Here is an 18,063-nt window from a genome sequence, read left to right as displayed (position 1 = left end):
GCCTCCTGGCCCCTGGCTCATGGCCCTGGCTTTGAACGTTATATAGATGAGGCCTCACATGGGTCCCTCTCCTTCTGCGTACCGTCTTACGTATGAGGAAGGTGAGGCTGGAGAGAGGTGTGCCCCATCCAGGTCGCCAGCCGGTGGGCAGGGCAGGCCCACAGCTTCTGGGGAAAGCGTTTCCCAAGGTGGGGTCTGGTGTTGGCAGGAGGGGGCCGGGTGAGCCAGTGGCTCTGGGGCCGCCACAGAGGTGGCCGTTGCTGGAGGGCTGACGGCATGGCGGGCCCGGGAAAGCCCCTCGTGGGCCGTCTCACGGAGTTCTCTTGAGGGCCCCTGTCTTACAGGTGACACAGAGGTTGAGGGTCACAGCCCCAGCCTGCAGGTGCCCGAGCTGAGAGCCCTCGCCCTCATGGCGGGGCAGCGCGTCCCTGGGTGAGTGACCAGGCGGCCTTGGGTCTCGGGGGAGCTCGGGGAGTGGGGCTCACCTTGCCTGGCCCAGCTGGGAATTTTCAGGTAAGGCTTGCTCCTAAGAGAAGCCGCTTGTGGCGTGTCCTGGAGGGGAGACCTGGTGTTCTCAGCTGATGTGTGCGTTTGCTCGTGGGTGGACCCGGCCGCCGCCCCCGCCTCCGCTCGCTGGCTGTGGCCTTGGCTGTGTGGACCAGGCTGGGACTGCACTGGAACCTGGGTGGCAGGGGTCGGTCTGCCTGTCCAGTGGCTTCTGTGGCTTCTCTGGGGTCCTGGGCTGTCCCTCAGCAGGCCTGGGACTGGGCGGGGACAGTGGGGACCAGTTTCAGGTCTGTTCTTGGTGGCTGTTAACTCCGGGCTAGATGTAGCCCTGAGGGGCCTGGCAGTCTCCGTGGGGCTGGCAGTCGGTGGGTGAGGTGCCCCAGGGGAAGGGAGGGTCAGCCCAGGAGGACCCTCCCATGACCCTCTGGTGGCTTGTCCACCCCACCATTCCTGCTGCCTGGCTCAGGCCTGTCTTGGGGAAGGGTCCTGGGCTGGGATTGGCCGTGGGGGAGGTGCACACAGATGCTCAGCGCAGTTATGGCTGCATCTGGTCAGGGGTCTGGCTGAGCAACCTCTAGGAGCCGCCTGCCTTTGCAGGAGCCGTGGGGATCGTGGGACAACATTTGGTGGCTGCCTCCACCCCTCTTTTTGAGAGGTGGAACTTGGCATTTTCAGCCTCTCTCGTGCCTCAGTAACAACCTGGGAGAGGTGCTATCCCTGGGTACAGATGAGAAGCTGAGGCTCAGAGGCACCAGGGTCCCAGTGGGAGGCGGCAGAGCCTCTGGTGGCTCTGTGTGGCATGTTCTGGGCTGTGCGTAGGGCCAGGGAGGGTGTCTTCAGCACGGGTGCCTGCTGGGTGGTCTCCCATGTGTGCCCAGGAGGAGCGGCACGGCCTCTCCCTCTGCCCACCCCCCCCATGCTTGCCCCCCTACCAGGTCCAGCAGGCGTTGGCACAGGCTCCAGAATTGCACGTGATCTCAGACGGTTCCCAGCTTCCTCCGCAGGGCGGGGCTGCTCCGGTCTCTTACACCAGCGCATCTGCAACTCATTACACTGCAGTGTCAGTGGCAGAGTGGCCTGGCCACGGCGGGCTCCAGGCGGGAGTGGAAGGGTCCCTCTCCGCAGCAGCCACCCCTGCCAAGGGCCTCCAGGTCCCCGGGAGCAGGACTAGGCTGGCCTGGGGAAAGCACTATAGGGCCCAGCCAGGGCTGGGGAAGGGCCCTTCCACCAGTGGGTTTCGGCCTCCTCGTGAGGGGCTGGGTGGGGCCGGAGAAATCAGCTCCCGCCAGCCTGGTCTTCCTGCCTCAGAAGCTGAACCCGGGAAACAGTGTTGGTCAGAAAGACTCCACTGAAAAGGAAGTGTGGCACCCCCCCCCCATGCTCCACATAGGCCACCCTAAGGTCCACAGAGGGACAAGGGTTAGTGTGAGCAGAGACACAGGAGTTGGGGACACCTCCCAGTCAGAAAGTGGTGGAAGGGCGCCAGGCAGGCTGAGTCAGAGATGTCCCTCAGGCTCCTGCTGGGAGAAGGGGCTGGTGGTTCCTGGGCCTGCGTGTCTCCACCCCTGCCCTCCGTGCCACTCTCAGCCTTTGCACAGCAGCAGGCTTATTATCCAATTGGTTAATTGGTTGAGATACGGGTCACCTCCCATAACAGTCACCTTTTTAAGATGTGCAGTTCAGTGGATTTTCATCCACACACTCACACAGCTGCTACTACAGCCAGCTTTTGATTTTCGAAGCATTTCCACCGACGCCAGAAAGAAGCCCTGTGCTCGCTGGAGCCGCTGCAGTGCCCCGCCTGACCCCACCAGCCACTCCCCCGCCTGCCGCCTCTGTGGGTCTGCCTGGTCCCGCATTTGTGATTTCCCTCCATCTTCAGAGCAGTCTGGGTGCTGCGCTGGGCAGGGACTGAGTCTGCAGTGGTGGGAGGGCAGTGACCCTGTCCGGGGAGACCCAGCCTTGCTCCCCGGAGCCCACCCTTCCACTGTCTGTGGGGAGAGAAGGGCACTGAGCCTGCCTTGGGTTTCTCCTATGTCCCCACATGCAGGGATGATGTGCCAGGGGCCGCTGTGTGCCCTTACCATGGTGATCCCACTTTACAGATGGGAAACTGAGGTGCAGTGGTCGAGGAGCCAGCACCTGGAGCCAGGAGGTGAAACCCTCGGCTCGTGGTCCCTGGGCCAAGCGGTCTGTGCAGTTTGGTGACCCTGGCTGGCTGGGGAGGGTGGGGTGGGCTTCCCTTTGTGGGGGCCTCAACTTGCCTACCTGTGCAGGTGATGTGTGGGGCACCAGGGCCCCCAAGGGGCACAGAGCCTCCTTAGCATCTGCAGCTCTCCCTCGGCTGGGGGGTGCCGGGGTGTTTCGTGGCCCCTTCTGGATCCTCGGGGTTCCTCTCCCACACCTGAGGGGCCTGCCCAGCCTGTCTCTGGCAGCCGAAACTGGTTCCTGGGCCCCGGCTCAGCCAGCAGTTTTGTGCTGACCCTGCAGGAACTGCTAATTAAGCTAATAGTTCCCAGAGCTGCTTGACAGCAGCTGATGGTATCGGCCTTGCCGGAGATGCTCGGCCGATAAGCCGCTCCCTGCCTGCTCGGAGTAATTTGTTATTAAACACCACAGCTCGCGCATGCTCTCCGCTCTGGAGGTGCCAGCTTGCAGGGCCAGGAGCCTGTGGCAGCGGGCCTGGGGCTAGGGTCTCCTCAGCCCCCCTCGGGACTCTCTGCCGTGTACCTGTGTCCCTGGAGAATCCTCTGCAGGGGAGGGAGGCCAGGGCGCTCCCTGATGGATGGATGGTCAATGCCTGGCTCTGGCTCCCCCAGTGCCCCGTGTGCCCAGGGCTCCACTCATGGTCAGCTGACCTTGACAGGCACAGCCAGGGGCCTGCGAGGCACTGTTCTGTCCAGCGGGCTTGAGGCCCCCTTGGGAAGAAGGGCAGCTGCTCGCTCTGCCCTTGCCGCCCACTCCCGTGGGGCTGGATAGCCCCTGCCGTGGGGGCCACTGGGGCCTTCCCACACTGTGGTGTTCTGGAGATGAGCCCTGCAGGATGAGAGGCTCAGGCAGCAGAAGGCTCCGGAGAGCTGGCTGGCTTTGAGTAGAAAGTCAGGTGTGCTGTTCTGTTAGGGGGTGTGTGTCTGAATGTGTGTATAGGTATGTGTGACTGTGAGTGTGCATGCATGTGGATGTGTGTGACTGGTGTGTGTGAGGGGTGTGTGTGACTATGAGGATGTATGTGTGAGTATATGTGAATGTGTGTGGGTGTATGTCTTCATGCTATGTGTGGATGTGACTGGGTGAGTGTGGATATGTGTGTGACTGAATGTGTTTGGATGTGTGTGACTGTGCATGTGAGTAAACGTGTGGCTGTACTGTGCATATGTGTGACTGCGTGTGTGTGTGTGAGTGCAGGGGTTTTGTGTGTGTGTATGGGGGTTGTGTGTGAGTGGGGGTTGTGTGAGTGTGGGGGTTGTGTGTGTGTGGGTTATGTGTGAGTGAGGTTGTGTATGAGTGTGGGGGTTATGTGTTAGTACAGGGGTTGTGTGTGTGGATTGTGTATGAGTAGGGGAGTTATGTGTGTGTGGATTATGTGTGAGTGTGGAGGTTGTGTGTGTGGGTTGTGTGCGTATGGGGATTGTTTGTGTGTGGGGGGGTTATATGTGTGTGAGTGTGGGGTTTATGTGTGTGTGTGGGGGGTTGTGAGTGCGGCAGTTATGTGTGTGTGGGTTGTGTGTGTGAGTATGGGGGTTGCGTGTGTGAGTATGGGGGTTGCGTGTGTGTGTGGGTTATGTGTGTTGGAGATTGCAGCTGTTGTGCCTCCAGGGGCCTCTTGGATACTTGTCACCCGTTCCCTGTGAGCTCTCCACACTCCCATCTTTGTGTTCCCTCCAGCCCCACCCAGGGCCTCCTCCCTGTGGGCTTGGGAGTCATGGGCCTGGGTTCGAGGTCCGACCTGCTCGGTAGCCTTGGGCAGGCCCCGGCGTGTTGAGGCCTCTTGGGGAACCTGTCCCAGAGCTGCCTTGGTGCACCCTCCCACAGCCTCACATTCGGAGGCAGAGGTGTGGGAGGAGAGGCTGAGTCTGGAGGTCCCCTCCTCCTAGTTCAAGACTTTCTGTAACCTGAAACTTTACAGACTCCATTTACACAGTCCGGTGTGTGCGGGTGCGTGAGCCCGGCATGTGTACTGTGTACGCACACGTGGGAGCTCGCCGTGGACTCTGTCTCCCGCCCAGTGGGATGAGCAGGGTGTGCTCAGAGCCCGGTGCACGGAGGAAAGCACAGCCCGTTTCCCTTTGCTGGGTTGGATTCATAGTGGGGTGCTGGGGGCTCCCAGACAGGTGGGAACGGGGGCCCACTGCCTGACTCCCCAGGACCCAGCTGGGGTCTGGTCTTTGGTCTTCTGGTGTCCCAAGTTGGAAGGACAACGGTCTGTCCCACAGCTATGCCTTTGAGGAGCCCCAGAGGCCTTGTGGGGTGGTGTCCATCACATGGGCCGTGGGGGAGTACACACACTGAGTTTGAGCACTGGCTCCACCGCCGATTGGCAGTGTGACCTCGGGCAGTGCTGCACTGAGCTTGACAGGGCTCTCTGCCCTCGCCGTGCCCACTGCTGGGAGCTGCCCGGCTGACTCTAAGGCCTTTCTTCTCCCTGTGTCCAGACGGGGCCCCTCACCTCGGGACCCCAAATTACTTTCTTCTTTGTGCACTGGTTTACTTTGTCTCTCCCCGTGGGGCATCACCTCTACAGGACGAGGGCCAGGCCTTTGCCCGGCAGACGAAGGGCTCATGGTGACCCCCTCGTTTGGGATTCTCTAGCTCTGTTGGGGCAGCCTGGGCATGCCAGGGCCTTTCAGAGTTTCAGAGTGCTGCCTGCGATGTGACCTCCCTGGTCGTCCTTCCTCACCACCCGCAAGCTGTCCCCGTGTGCTGGCTGGGCCCTGGGCTGCAGGCTGGGGCCAGGGAGATCTGGACAGAAGCATCCACCCCTTGCAGCTCACGGTGTGGTGGGACCCAGTGGGCCTTGTGCACAGCTGAGCTCAGACCGCACAGGGTCTGGGGTTGGAGGTGGCAGGAACACGATGCGTGCCCTCACTCTAGGAGAGAATGCTGCCAGGAGAAGGGTGGCTGGCCGGTTGGTAGCTGCTGAGAGGCTGTCGCGGAAGGTGGGTGGTCAGCAGAGAGTACAGTCTCTCTTCTTCCACTGGGTCCTACCTGAGGGAGTGGCAGGAGCTGGAGGGCCTGGGGAAGAGGCCACATCAGCTTTACTTGAGGGCTGAGTGCCAAAGACAGTGTGGGGAGCCCTGGGGTGGCAGGTGGGTCACCCTCGCTCTGGGACACGCTCAGCGCCCTGGAGCAGGGTTTGCATCTGAAGCTGATCCCGCTTCCCCGTCACATTCCCACCCGGTTACAAAAGTCTTCCCTCCCACCGGCCTTGTGGGGGCTGCTGGGACTCGGGGCTGAGTGGGGTCCTTGCTGCCTGTCTCTTCTGACGTGTGGCTTTGGGAAAGTCCCTTGGTCCCCCAGGCCTCTGTGTCCTTTGCCATGAGGCCTCAGGGTACCAGTCATCTAGAGTCAGATGCCCCTGGGCAGCCGCCACTGTCTCTGGCTCCCCTGCTGTTTTTGCTTCACATTCAGGCAGGGCCTGTGCAGCCCTGGCTATGAGCCCAGTTTGGTGTGGGGCTTGGCGGGGCTGCTGTGTGCCTGGCGAGGGCCAGCTGGGCTGAACTTCTCCCCCAGTGCCGATGGGGACCAGACTTTTGGGGGCACGTTCTCTTTCCATAACATGATCTCCCCTAGGCCTCGCCCCTCACAAGCTGGCAGAGAACTCTCGCCCCATTTCATGGCTGTGGCACTGGTGGCTTGGGGCAGGGCCTGGTGGCCGGCTCTTGGGCTGGTGCCTCTGGTTCACTGGGCCTATGGCCTGGCCCTTGGGGTATGGAGAACAGGCCCGGGGGTGGCGTGCGCTCCCTTGAAGTGGTCCGTCCTTGTCTCTGCCTGTCCTGAGGATGAGGGTCATCACCTGAGTCGGGGCCGCAGGGCAGCCATGGGTGCATGAGTGCAGGGCCGGGCCTGTCTTCCCCGGGCGGCGTGGCAGGTGGCTGGGCCAAGATGGCTGTGGCCCCTTCCTGGGCGCTGCTGCGTGTTGAAACCCGTCTGTGACGTGGCCAGCAGTGTTGAAATAAGGGCCTGTGCATTTCCCAACATCCTGCCAGCCTGGTGGAGGACTGGGTGCCAGGCCCAGACTGGGCCTCCCTTGTGGGGTGCTCAGGCCCCACTTCCCTCCCTGGGGAGGGGAGGAGAGGCCACTTCGAGGGATTGACGTCAAGGCAGGGTGACATTAGTCTGGGCCCACGGGATCCTTGCTGCTTCCCCATTTTATGGAGGGGAAACTGAGGTGTGGGGAGGGGTGAGGATGAGGTTTGAAGCCAGGCCATCCAGTCTCAGTGCCGCTTGTAGACGCAGAAGGGTGTGGGGAGGGAGAGAGAGAGCCAGGTAGGCCAAGGGCGCCTGACAGTATGGCAGGATACACACGCCCACTGGGGAGGTGGGGGGCCGCGGCCAGGGCCCCAGCCGAGGTCCGCCTGGACGCTGGCTTTGCTGCTTGGGGCTGGAGCATGGACCCGTCCTGGGCTGAGTATGGGAGATGGGGTGGAGTGGGGGCCTCGGGTGAGTGTCCCTCTTCCTTTGGCTGGAGGAGGCCTGGCCCTGGGACTGTCCCGTGAGGGGAGACAGTGGTTGGCCCCGTTGGCGGAATTGATTTGTTATCACTGGATTCCAGGCACACGGCTTAGAGGGCATCACAGAGGCCTCTCTGTCACCTTAGAGGGCATCACGGACGCCTCTCTGTCACCTTGGAGGGCGTCACGGAGGCCTCCCCATCATCTTACGGGGTGGATGTTATTAGGCTTAGTTTAGAGGATGAGACAGGATCAGAGAGGCCCACTGACCCACCTGGGGGCCCCCAGCAGGCAGGGGAACTCTGTCCGGGTGCTGGACTGTGAGGCCCTGTTCTTCCCGGGACTCTACCACCTCAGAGGGTGGCAGCAGAGGGCCCAGCGGGGTGTGTGCTTCTGTGGGGCAGGCCAGTCCTGGCTCTGCCCTTGTAGGCTGTGTGACCCCAGGCGGTGGCTCAGGCTCTCTGATCTGGCCTGGACACGGAGCTGCTTGAGGTCTGGAATCTGGCTCTCTGGTGAAGGGGCAGCAGGAGAGGGGCTGAGACCGCCTTCTCGGTTGCAGAGCTGCCGTAGGCCAGACCCTCCTGCCTGCTGGGTGGGGCCTGGCATTCCAGGAACCTGTGGCCAAGCCTGGCCTGGGCTGTGGCGTCTGCCCCGGGTTCATCAGCAGGGGAGGGGCCCTGGAGACCAGTCCGTTATGGATGAGGAAGCAGGCACCCAGAGAGGGTGAGGAGCTGGGCTGGGCCACACAGCCAGGCCGCCACAGAGCCGGAGGCCATCAGGAGCCATGCTTTCTGGTAAGGTGGAAGTGTCTGGGGCCAGGGCAGGATGAAGGACTCCGGTCCCAGAGAGCAGCCTTTGGTGCTGTTCCTTGGGCTAGGAATGGCAGTGATAGGAAGGGCATGGCCACCGAGATGTGCTCAGTTATGGGCACCTGCTGCCTGCCAGGAACTGTGGTCCATGTCTGACTGTCTTTAGCAGCTGTGTGCCCGCTGTGTGCCGGGCCCTGCGCTCAGCCCTTCTTGTGTGTGGTCTCCAACCCTGCATGTTCCCAGGCCGTTGGCCCATTTTCCAGATGAGAATTCTGCAGTCCAGAGAAACAGCATTGTGTGCTGCAGTCCTTGGCTAGGAGGTGGTGGGGCTGTTTTGGACCCAGATCTTCCTGTCTTCTGGTGCCAGGGGTCCCCATCGTCTGTCTGTCACCCTCCCTGGGCCTACCTTTCTCATGGTAGACATGTGTGCAGGTCTGTCCCATCCCTCAGCTATCCACAGAAAGGCCAGGGGTTGGCATGGGAAGGTGTCGGAGCCTCCTGGGTTGTAGCTGGAGGGAGGTGAGTGGCACCTCCTACAGGAAGCCCTCCTTGATGTCTCCTCCCCCTTGCCGCATTACCAGCCGATAGCCATTGGGCTCCTGGAAAAGGCTGTCTTTCTGACTCTGGACTGGGTGCCCCTGGGCAGGACCCACCTTTGTTTTCTAATTTAATTTAATTAAAATTGTAAAAATTAGAGACAGGGTCTTGCTTTGTTGCCCAGGCTACACGTGAACTCCTGGGCTCAAGTGGTTCTCCTGCCCTGGTCTCTCGGGTAGTGGGGACTTCAGGAGTGCACCACCTCACCTGGCCTCCCAGCCTGGTTTTTCTCTGCCTGTTCCTAGCCCTGGATTTGATGGGGGAAGCAGTCGCCTGATGGGCAGGTACTCTCTGAGTAGTGCATGAAGGTGGCTGTCCAGGTGGCTATCTGTGGTGTCGGTTAATCCTCACGGCTTCCAGGAGTTAAAGGCAAGAGCGCCATTCCCTTTCTGAGGACAAGGACATTTAGACCCAGCGAGGCTGAGTCAGATGCCCAAGGCCCTGCCCAGCTGTGAGCGATGCAGCCAGGACTCAAACCCGGATCCTCAGGCAGCGGCCGCTGTGCCCCAGTGGAGCTTGAGCCTGGGCGGTGGTTGGCACTCACCACCTGTGGGATGGATGAGGGAAGGCCAGCCTGATGGTCACTGCCACTTCCCTAGTGTGGGCTGCACCCGGCCTGAGGGTGGCTCTGGTCCCTAGCTGTCCTGAGGGGTAAGGGGGTGAATTGCAGGCTACCCTCCTGGTGTGGGCTGCACTGGTCACTGGTCACAGGGATCCCGGCCCTCAGCCCATGCCCAGGGCCACTTTTTCCACAGGCTGTGGCTTGAGGGAGGCCCCCAGGGCACCTCCCCGCTCCAGTCTTCCTCCCAGACCAAACCCCCACAACCTCCACATGTTTAGCCCTGAGAAAGTGCCTTTCCCTCTGCCTCCCCAGAGAGCGACCAGGCCAGCGGCTGCCTGGGGAGGTGTAGCAAGTGGGTGGCAAAATTTAGACCTTTTGCCTCCCGGCGACTTCCTTCTTCAGTTTCATTTCTATGGAAGAGGAGATAGAGGCTCAGAGAGGTTGTCTAACCTGCTTGGGGAAGCACAGCGTGGCTAGTGCCTTGTGTTACTGCTTGGGTCTCCTTGAAACTTGGCACCTGCTTGGCTAGTTCTTAAGGACTGCGGAGACTCCTGCAGCCGGCGCCGACCTGGTCCTGCTATCCTGTAGGTCTGTACTTGGCACCTGCTATGTGCCAGGCACTGGCCAGGGCCCAGGCTTTCACAATGGAGTGGCCATGGCGCTATCCTCAGTAGCCCTCAGCCTTGGCACCCAGGGTGAGGGGCTGGCTGTGCCCTGCACTGTTCTTGAGTGGGTAGGTAGGAGATGAGACCCCTACCCCAACTGGGAGACTCTGGGAAGGCTTCCTGGAGGAGGTGTTATATAAAACGGAGCCATGCTGGAGTGAGCCAGGAAACAGGTGGAGGAGTTTCAGGCCCAGGGAACAGCATGTTCAAGGCTAGAGGCGAGAGAGCCTGACATGTTCCTGGAATGACCCAAGGCTGGGGGCGGAGAGCAGGCCAGGCCAGAGCATGGGTCACTGTGGGGAGGTGGGAGCTGCCTGCTGCCTTCCTGGCCTGGTGCCGATGGTTGTGGCTGGCTGGGCACCCCAGGAAACCTTCCTGCCTCCAGAATTGCAGTGGCTTCTGGGGTCTGAGAGAGGGGCGATCTTCATGGAGGGCGGCCAAGGGCTCCTGGGTGGGCTGTGGACACTGCGAACAGTTGCTCCAGGCAGTGGGCAGGGGATTCCAGGCAGGTCCTGGCCCAGAATAAACCCTGGTTCATCTGAGGGTCAGCCCAGAGACCATGTGTGGATGATTGGCCTGGCAGGAGATCTGGGAGTGACGCTGGGTCGGCCATCTAGTTTTACAGCCGGGGACACGGGCCAAGGCCAGCGGGCAGTCTGGGGTGGCCAGCAGGTGGGCCTGGGGCCGGCAGCTCTGGGCCCTGCGTGGGTTCTCAGGGCTCGAGGAGAAGCCTGAGGGCTGGGGCAGGGGCGCTTTGGAAGCAGCCACTCCCTGGTGCAGAGCAGGAGGCCTGGCTTCTGGCGGGAGAGCACTCTCGGTGTGAGTTTGTGTTAGTGGCTGGGGGGTTGCTGAGAGTCTATAAAATACTCCCCAAAACAAACACAAACACCTCGCGTCCTGCAACTCAATGGCAGAGGCCACTCAGAGAAAACAGGCTGCTGCCCATCCTCCCTCCCTCCCTCTGCTCCTCACCCTACCCCCCAACCCCCGCCAGGCTCATAGCCTGCTGGCCTCCCTTCTCCGCATGTGGGCAGATCATAGCAAGCCTTGCTAGTGATTAATTTTTTAAAAAGAAAAATGGAATTCAGATTTGTGTTTCCTATCAAAGTTGATATCTTCCGTAGGAAGGAAGGCACCCTCCCGCCGGCCCCACTGGTTGGGGCGGAAGAAGGCGGCCCCTCTGTGGGTGCAGCCAGGCCTTCTCGTGGAGGCCCAGAGGGGCGCCCTCAGCCACGGAGCCTGCCCGTGCCAGCCGTTGCACCTTGCAGTGCCCAGGGTTGTGGGAGTCTAGGAGCTTTGGTGCCTGGAGGGGTGCGTTTGTGTGCATGTGTGTGTGCGCCTCGTGCTCTGACCTGTGCGTGTGCCTGCGTGCCCCGTCCACACCATTCCCATCTATGCTGTCTCCCTCCCCCCAGGGGGCAGAGGTCCCTACAGTGCCCCAACCATAGCTCCCACTGCTGCCCTGTCCCACCCTCTGTTCTCTCTCCTCCCCCACCACCCCCCACACTCTGCTCAGGCAGCCTTGGGCTCATGATTGGACAGCCGGGCCAGCTGCGTGGCCTCGGCCAGGGCGACCTTTGTGTGTTGGAGCCTTGCCGTGTTCTCTGTCTATAGAAGGTGATGCTTAGGGAGCTTTCAGAGAACCAGTGAGACCCGTGCTGGCTGGCGCATCTCGGGTGCTCCGCACATGGGCAGCACCCTCCCTGGCTGTGTTCATGGGGGCAACTGGGCACTGGGCATGGAAATGAAAGCGTGGTAGGGAGGGACCTCCTGGCTCCTTGCAGCTGAGACCCGTCAGGGACGCAGCCCTAGGGATCTGGCTGGGCCTGTGGGCTGCAGGGGCTCAGGAGGGAGGGAAGGGGCATGGTGAGGGCACCTTGGGTGTCGAGTCTCAGAGGGAGTGCAGGAAGCATCTCCTTACTTGTGGCGGGCAGTGGGCGGGCTGACCTCTGGGCCATGTGTTCACCGGCGGAGTGTGCGTCTGTGTGCCCTGACTCCATGCCCGCCCCCATCACTGTCCCTGACCCGTCAGCCGGGTTTTCCTGGCAGCCCTGTGGCTGGTGGCCTAGGGGCCGTCCCTTGAGGGGCTGGCACTGGGAGTGGGGACCTGGCCAGTCTTGCTCAGCCTTTGGGGATGGAGCCCCAAGCTCGCTGCATCCATGCTGGGTACTGAGGTCACCCATTCTCACCCTCTCCGTGCTCTGCGTTCATTTCTGGGGGCCTCTGGCAGTGTTGGGGTTACTGGTCTCGGCCAGCCCCAGGGGTGTTGGATCCTTGATGGCGAGCTGGCTGCCCTCCCTGGGCCACGTGCTGTCCCACATGGTGTTGTCCCCATCACTGCCTGACCAAGGGCAGGTGGCCAGGAGCATGCGAGGCCCGGAGCATGGGAGGGGCCCCCCAGTGTCCAGCACAGTTGAGGGGCTGGGCCCTCCTTAGAACTCAACCCTGCGTGTGCTGGCATCATCGCTCGGGAAGGCACGCGTGTCCTTCCTGCGCAGTCTCCATGTGTGTGTGCCCTGCAACCGGCACTCCCACACCCCCGGCTCCCACAGCCCCTCGGAGGTGACCGCTGTCCCAGCTTCCCTCTCCGGGACCACTTCGGTCTCTTCTTGGCCTTTGTGAAAACAGAGGTCAGTTTGGATGTGGGGGTCAGGGAGGAGCACTCTGCTCTTGCAGAGATTTAACATTTTTATTCCAGCCTCCAGCTTTGGCCCGATTTTCACCTTCTGTGTGTGCATTTTGATCTGTCACATTCTCCTGTTCTGCACACCGGCTTCTGTCCCCAGGAAGCCATCTTGCCGCCCCCCTCCCCCGCAACCTCCATCAGAGCCAGTATGGGGGACATTGCGTGAGCTGATGGGGTACTGAGCGGGAACCCTCCTGCTCTGCCCCCCTTGGAGGGGCTGTGAGAGTCCAGGTGTGTGGCGGAAGGGCCCAGCTGGGGCAGGTGGTGTGCAACTCAGCGTCGGCCAACCTGAGAATCCAGGTGTGTGCAGAAGGGAGCTGGGGCAGGTGATGGGCAGCTCAGCATTGGCCAACCTGAGAATCCAGGTGTGTGTGGAAGGGAGCTGGGGCAGGTGATGGGCAGCTCAGCATTGGCCAACCTGAGAATCCAGGTGTGTGTGGAAGGGAGTTGGGGCAGGTGATGGGCAGCTCAGCATTGGCCAACCTGAGAATCCAGGTGTGTGGCGGAAGGGCCCAGCTGGGGCAGGTGGTGTGCAGCTCAGCGTCGGCCAACCTGAGAATCCAGGTGTGTGCAGAAGGGAGCTGGGGCAGGTGATGGGCAGCTCAGCATTGGCCAACCTGAGAATCCAGGTGTGTGCGGAAGGGAGCTGGGGCAGGTGATGGGCAGCTCAGCATTGGCCAACCTGAGAATCCAGGTGTGTGCGGAAGGGAGTTGGGGCAGGTGATGGGCAGCTCAGCATTGGCCAACCTGAGAATCCAGGTGTGTGGCGGAAGGGCCCAGCTGGGGCAGGTGGTGTGCAGCTCAGCGTCGGCCAACCTGAGAATCCAGGTGTGTGCAGAAGGGAGCTGGGGCAGGTGATGGGCAGCTCAGCATTGGCCAACCTGAGAATCCAGGTGTGTGTGGAAGGGAACTGGGGCAGGTGATGGGCAGCTCAGCATTGGCCGATCCCAGGCCTGTCCCTGAGAATCCAGGTGTGTGCGGAAGGGAGCTGGGGCAGGTGATGGGCAGCTCAGCATTGTCCAACCTGAGAATCCAGGTGTGTGCGGAAGGGAGCTGGGGCAGGTGATGGGCGGCTCAGCATTGACCAACCTGAGAATCCAGGTGTGTGCGGAAGGGAGCTGGGGCAGGTGATGGGCAGCTCAGCATTGTCCAACCTGAGAATCCAGGTGTGTGTGGAAGGGAGCTGGGGCAGGTGATGGGCGGCTCAGCATTGGCCAACCTGAGAATCCAGGTGTGTGCAGAAGGGAGCTGGGGCAGGTGATGGGCAGCTCAGCATTGGCCGATCCCAGGCCTGTCCCTGAGAATCCAGGTGTGTGCGGAAGGGAGCTGGGGCAGGTGATGGGCAGCTCAGCATTGACCAACCTGAGAATCCAGGTGTGTGCGGAAGGGAGCTGGGGCAGGTGATGGGCAGCTCAGCATTGTCCAACCTGAGAATCCAGGTGTGTGCGGAAGGGAGCTGGGGCAGGGGATGGGCAGCTCAGCATTGACCAACCTGAGAATCCAGGTGTGTGTGGAAGGGAGCTGGGGCAGGTGATGGTCAGCTCAGCATTGACCAACCTGGGAATCCAGGTGTGTGTGGAAGGGAGCTGGGGCAGGTGATGGGCAGCTCAGCATTGACCAACCTGAGAGTCCAGGTGTGTGTGGAAGGGAGCTGGGGCAGGTGATGGGCAGCTCAGCATTGACCAACCTGAGAATCCAGGTGTGTGTGGAAGGGAGCTGGGGCAGGTGATGGGCAGCTCAGCATTGTCCAACCTGAGAATCCAGGTGTGTGCGGAAGGGAGTTGGGGCAGGTGATGGGCAGCTCAGCATTGGCCAACCTGAGAATCCAGGTGTGTGTGGAAGGGAGCTGGGGCAGGCCTGGCCCTCGTTCTGTCCTCCTGGAGTAGTGGCCGTGGGGGTGGATGGTGGTGCCCTGGGCGGTGAGCAGGTTTCACGGTGACTGTGGCTGGGAACGAGGAGCCAGCTCGGCAGGAAGCTGGCAGCCACCCAGGGTTCTGGGCAGGGCTGGGGCAGAGGGTACAGGCAAGGCACAGAGCTCCGGGGGTGCCAGGCCACCCTGGCTGCTTCCTGGGAGATGAGTTCCTGGCTGGATGCTGTCATCCTAGACAGATAGGCGAGTTCTCCGTCGGTCAGGTCGGCGTTGGGGAGCCAGGCCAGTGCCAGTGTTGTTGCCGTCACCTGAAGGTGTGTGTACCGGCCAGCGCCTGTGCGTGGAGTCCTTACCACTGTGCGGTGTAACCCTTGCCACCCAAGAGGGCTGTGGCCATCTGCATTCAGAACACAGATGGTGAGCAGAGCCAGCCTGGTCCCAAAGGGTCCCGTGGCCTGGAGGCGAATGTGGATGCTTGTTGGTTTATTTGCTTAGAGGCAGGCTCCTGGGTGCTGAGGGAACAGGCTCTGGCCCCTGTCACCTGTCCCAAGGAGCAGTGCCTGGGGCACGTAACGAAGTGGTGGCCCTCCTTGCCCCTGCCAGCCTCAGGACTGTGGCCATTAGGCTGGGTCGGCCACTCAGAGTCACAGGAGGGGTGGGTAGGGAGCGCTGACCCCGGGCAGCGGGTGCCATGCGGTTGCTTCCAAAGGCAGCCTGGAGTTGGGGTTTGCCAAGGGAGCAGACCCCAGGCTGTGAAGCACCCCAGCCTTGCAGGGGTGCCTGCAGGAGTCCAGGCAGCCTCGGGAGCGGCCTCTGGAGCCTGGAGGGCAGGAGCCAGGCCATCCTTGCCTGTGACTTTGTTTTGTTTTCTCAAGTCAGATTGTCCTGCTTCATCCTGTGCCCGGAAGAGAGGTCCTGCCGCTGTCTGCAGGTGGGGACACACGTCTCTTGCCTTCCCTCCTTGTGGGTGGGGGTGGACCTCAGCCACACCCATTTGTCAGTCAGCAAAGGCAGCTCCTACTGGGTCACCTGCCTACCAGCTGAGCTTCTGGATGCAGCCCAGCCTGTGAGGCCCACCCGGCTCCTCCAGCCCTATAGCTCATCCCCACCACACCTCCTCTGCACAGCAGGACCCGGAATTATGCTGTTCTCGGTTGGACCTGCTTGTCCGTGCTTAGCTGGGCCTTTCCTGATCCCTGTGGGCTCCCCGAGGGTGGGGCTCGGGCCTGCCCTGTCAGCAACAGCTGTTGCCAAGGGCACAGATGCCCTGTGCGTGGGGTGGAGATAAAGGAGGGCCGGGAGTTCCGAGACAGACAGTGGGAGGGGAGGCTGTCTGTCCTGTGGTGAGCTGCTTCTGGGGCACCCTGAGACAGGGTCTCCCTTCACTTCCTGGCCATCCAAAGCATCTGTGTCTGTGTCCAGGAAGTCGAGGAGGGCCCCTAGGACTGAGTCGCTGCCCATCACTGACCGTCTGTGGCAGGCACTGCCAGTGGCTGTGGCCCAGGGTTTTGGTGGGTCTCCCTCATCAGGGCCTTGCTCCAGGCCTTAGACAATGCTCCTATGCTCCCTGACAGCCACAGGGTCTCACCCTCCTGCTCCAGACCCTCTCTGACACCCCACCCCCTGCGGTCCTGGGAGGTAGCAGGACAGCTGCAGCGTACGGATGAGAAGACCTTCGGCCCACCCTGGGCGGATGCGTGGGTCCAACTCAGCCCCTCTGTGCCTGTGGTCTGTAGGGACCTGGACCCAGCTGCCCCTAAGGATGGAGCTCAACCTTCCCCAGCTCCAACCCTGGGGCCTTGTGTGAGAGGGGCAGTGGCCCTGGGATCTGGCCTTGGTGGCTCCAGCCCCTTCTCCAGTACAGCAGAGCCTGGAGGCATGCTGGTCTCTCCGTTGGAGACTCAGGTCTTCCAGCCTGCTTCCCCTGGAGGGCGGGAAGGCCTTGGGGCTGTCAGAGCTTCAGGATTAGGGACTCCAGCACAGCAGGGGCTGCCTTTTCTGTGCTCCCTGCCTGAGCACAACCTTCCTGCCCTCTCCCCTGCAGCCCCTCTGTTGCTGTGGTCGGTCATGCCACCTGAGGGCCCAGTGTGGCCTTGGCACTACCACCGTCCACCAGTGGCAAGTCTGGGCAGGTGCGTGTGTTGGGGGTGGCCGTCCGCGGTGTAGGCCGGAGGTGGCGTGCCGGCCCTGTGAGTCACACCGATCCCAGGAGGGGAGCGGGGGTGGCCAGGGCACTGTGAGCTGGTGTGCTGAGGCTGGCCTGCCCATGGCTTGGCCTGGGGGCAGGGGTGGGGTGGGGTCCTGCCTGGGTTCTCCTGGAGAACCTGGGTCAGGAGCCAGGAGCCAGATCAGGGCTGGGGGCTTTGCGTGGGGTCGGATGGGGGCTGGGGAGGCTGTGAGAAGTGAGGAGCCTCCCATGAGCCAGTGGTTGCAAGGAGCAAATACCGCCTCGCAGGTGGGCGGCCCCCCGGGAGGAGGCTGCAGGCCGGGAGGTAGACAGGACGGGCCCCTCAGTGTGATGGTTGGGGTGTCTGGGGACGGTACCTGGGAAGGGTTGGTGAGCCAGTGCCGTGGGGTCCCTGCTGTCTGTGGCTGCCTTTGTGGCCAGGCCTCGGCCCTCCTGTTGCTGCCCCACGACACCTGGCTGTGGGTTGTCCCAGCTCCTAGGCCAGGTGGGGAGTGAAGCTGGCCACCGAGCCTCATGGAACACCTTTGCAGTTCCTTGGCGTCCAGGTCTGGCCCAGGTCTGAGGCCAGAGGAAAGGCCTCCTCCAGAATCCAGGGCTGCCTGTCCTGAGGTCAGGGGCTTTGAGCTGTCAGCACCTCCTACCCATGGCCGGATCCCCCACTGTCCGTCTGCAGTAGAGACAGCAGAGCCCCCGGGAACCCCTCCCAGCAGCTGAGGGTTCAGGGGGTGCCCCTCACTATACCGGGGAAATGTGGCCCCAGGGGGGCAGGAGGTGCAGGACCCGGTCAGACAGAGCCTGAGTCTGAACCCGGAGGGGCCTTGGGCCAGCTCCATGATCCAGACAAGGGGTTTTCCTTCTCTGAGCCGCCGCTGCTGCTGTCAGAGCCTGCAGTGGGCACTGATTTGAAGGACAGACATGGACTGGGAAGGTTGAGGGAGGCCCTGGAGAGGGGCACCCTGGGGAGGGAGATCTTGGAGCTGCAGAGGCTTTGAAGAGGCAGGGGTGTGGGAGTGCGCAGCCAAGGTGGCCAGTCTGGGCTGGGTCCTGGGTCCAGGAGTGTGGCTGGTCTCACCTGCTGGTAGAGCGCTGTCCGGAGGAGTTGAGCTCAGACCTTAGCACTGACAGCACTGGGGCAGAGTGCTGAGAGGGGCTCTCTCAGGGCTGTCTCTCAGGGCTGGGCCCTGTTGGATCTTCTAACTGTCTGAGCAGGAGAGGGAAGGCTTCCTGGAGGAGGTGTCCCTGGCAGGAAGATGCAGAGGGAATGACCGTGTGTGCTGTAAGGGCCAGGCCAGGGGCTGAGAGGGGCTGGTGGGAGACGGTGGGGGCTGGGTGGGGCAGGACACCATGGTCTATATGGTGCCCGCCCTTCTTCCTCCTCTGTGGCCACAGGCCCCTGTGGTAGAGAGGGTGGCGCTGGCCTTGAGGGATCTGGCCGGCAGGTAGGCAAGTGAATGACAGAGTTCCTCAGGTGGATTTGGGGGTGGGGCCTCCTGGCTCTGCCTGTTTTC

At 62.0% G+C, this 18,063-nt stretch overlaps 1 protein-coding gene across 3 annotated transcripts in view; it reads left to right on the top strand.

Annotated features, from left to right (window-relative positions):
• RXRA (retinoid X receptor alpha) overlaps positions 1 to 18,063 on the top strand; it is a 117,949-nt gene that overhangs the window by 38,645 nt on the left and 61,241 nt on the right. Inside the window, exon 1 of one of the 3 annotated variants that reach the window (XM_030919166.1) lies at positions 7,861 to 7,972. The exons of 1 other annotated variant lie outside the window; for it this stretch is intronic. In XM_030919166.1, the coding sequence (XP_030775026.1) occupies positions 7,963 to 7,972 (10 nt within the window). In that variant the 5' untranslated portion in view covers positions 7,861 to 7,962. Of the gene's footprint in view, positions 1 to 7,860; positions 7,973 to 15,630; positions 16,500 to 18,063 lie in introns of those variants that run through there. One more of the 3 variants, XM_010372771.2, reaches the window with a different exon arrangement.

The sequence above is a fragment of the Rhinopithecus roxellana genome, chromosome 16 (genome assembly GCF_007565055.1).
Source record: "Rhinopithecus roxellana isolate Shanxi Qingling chromosome 16, ASM756505v1, whole genome shotgun sequence".
NCBI classification, from domain to species: Eukaryota; Metazoa; Chordata; class Mammalia; order Primates; family Cercopithecidae; genus Rhinopithecus; species Rhinopithecus roxellana.
Note: the sequence above shows the minus strand (reverse complement) of the source record. Positions and strands in the feature narration are given on the sequence as shown.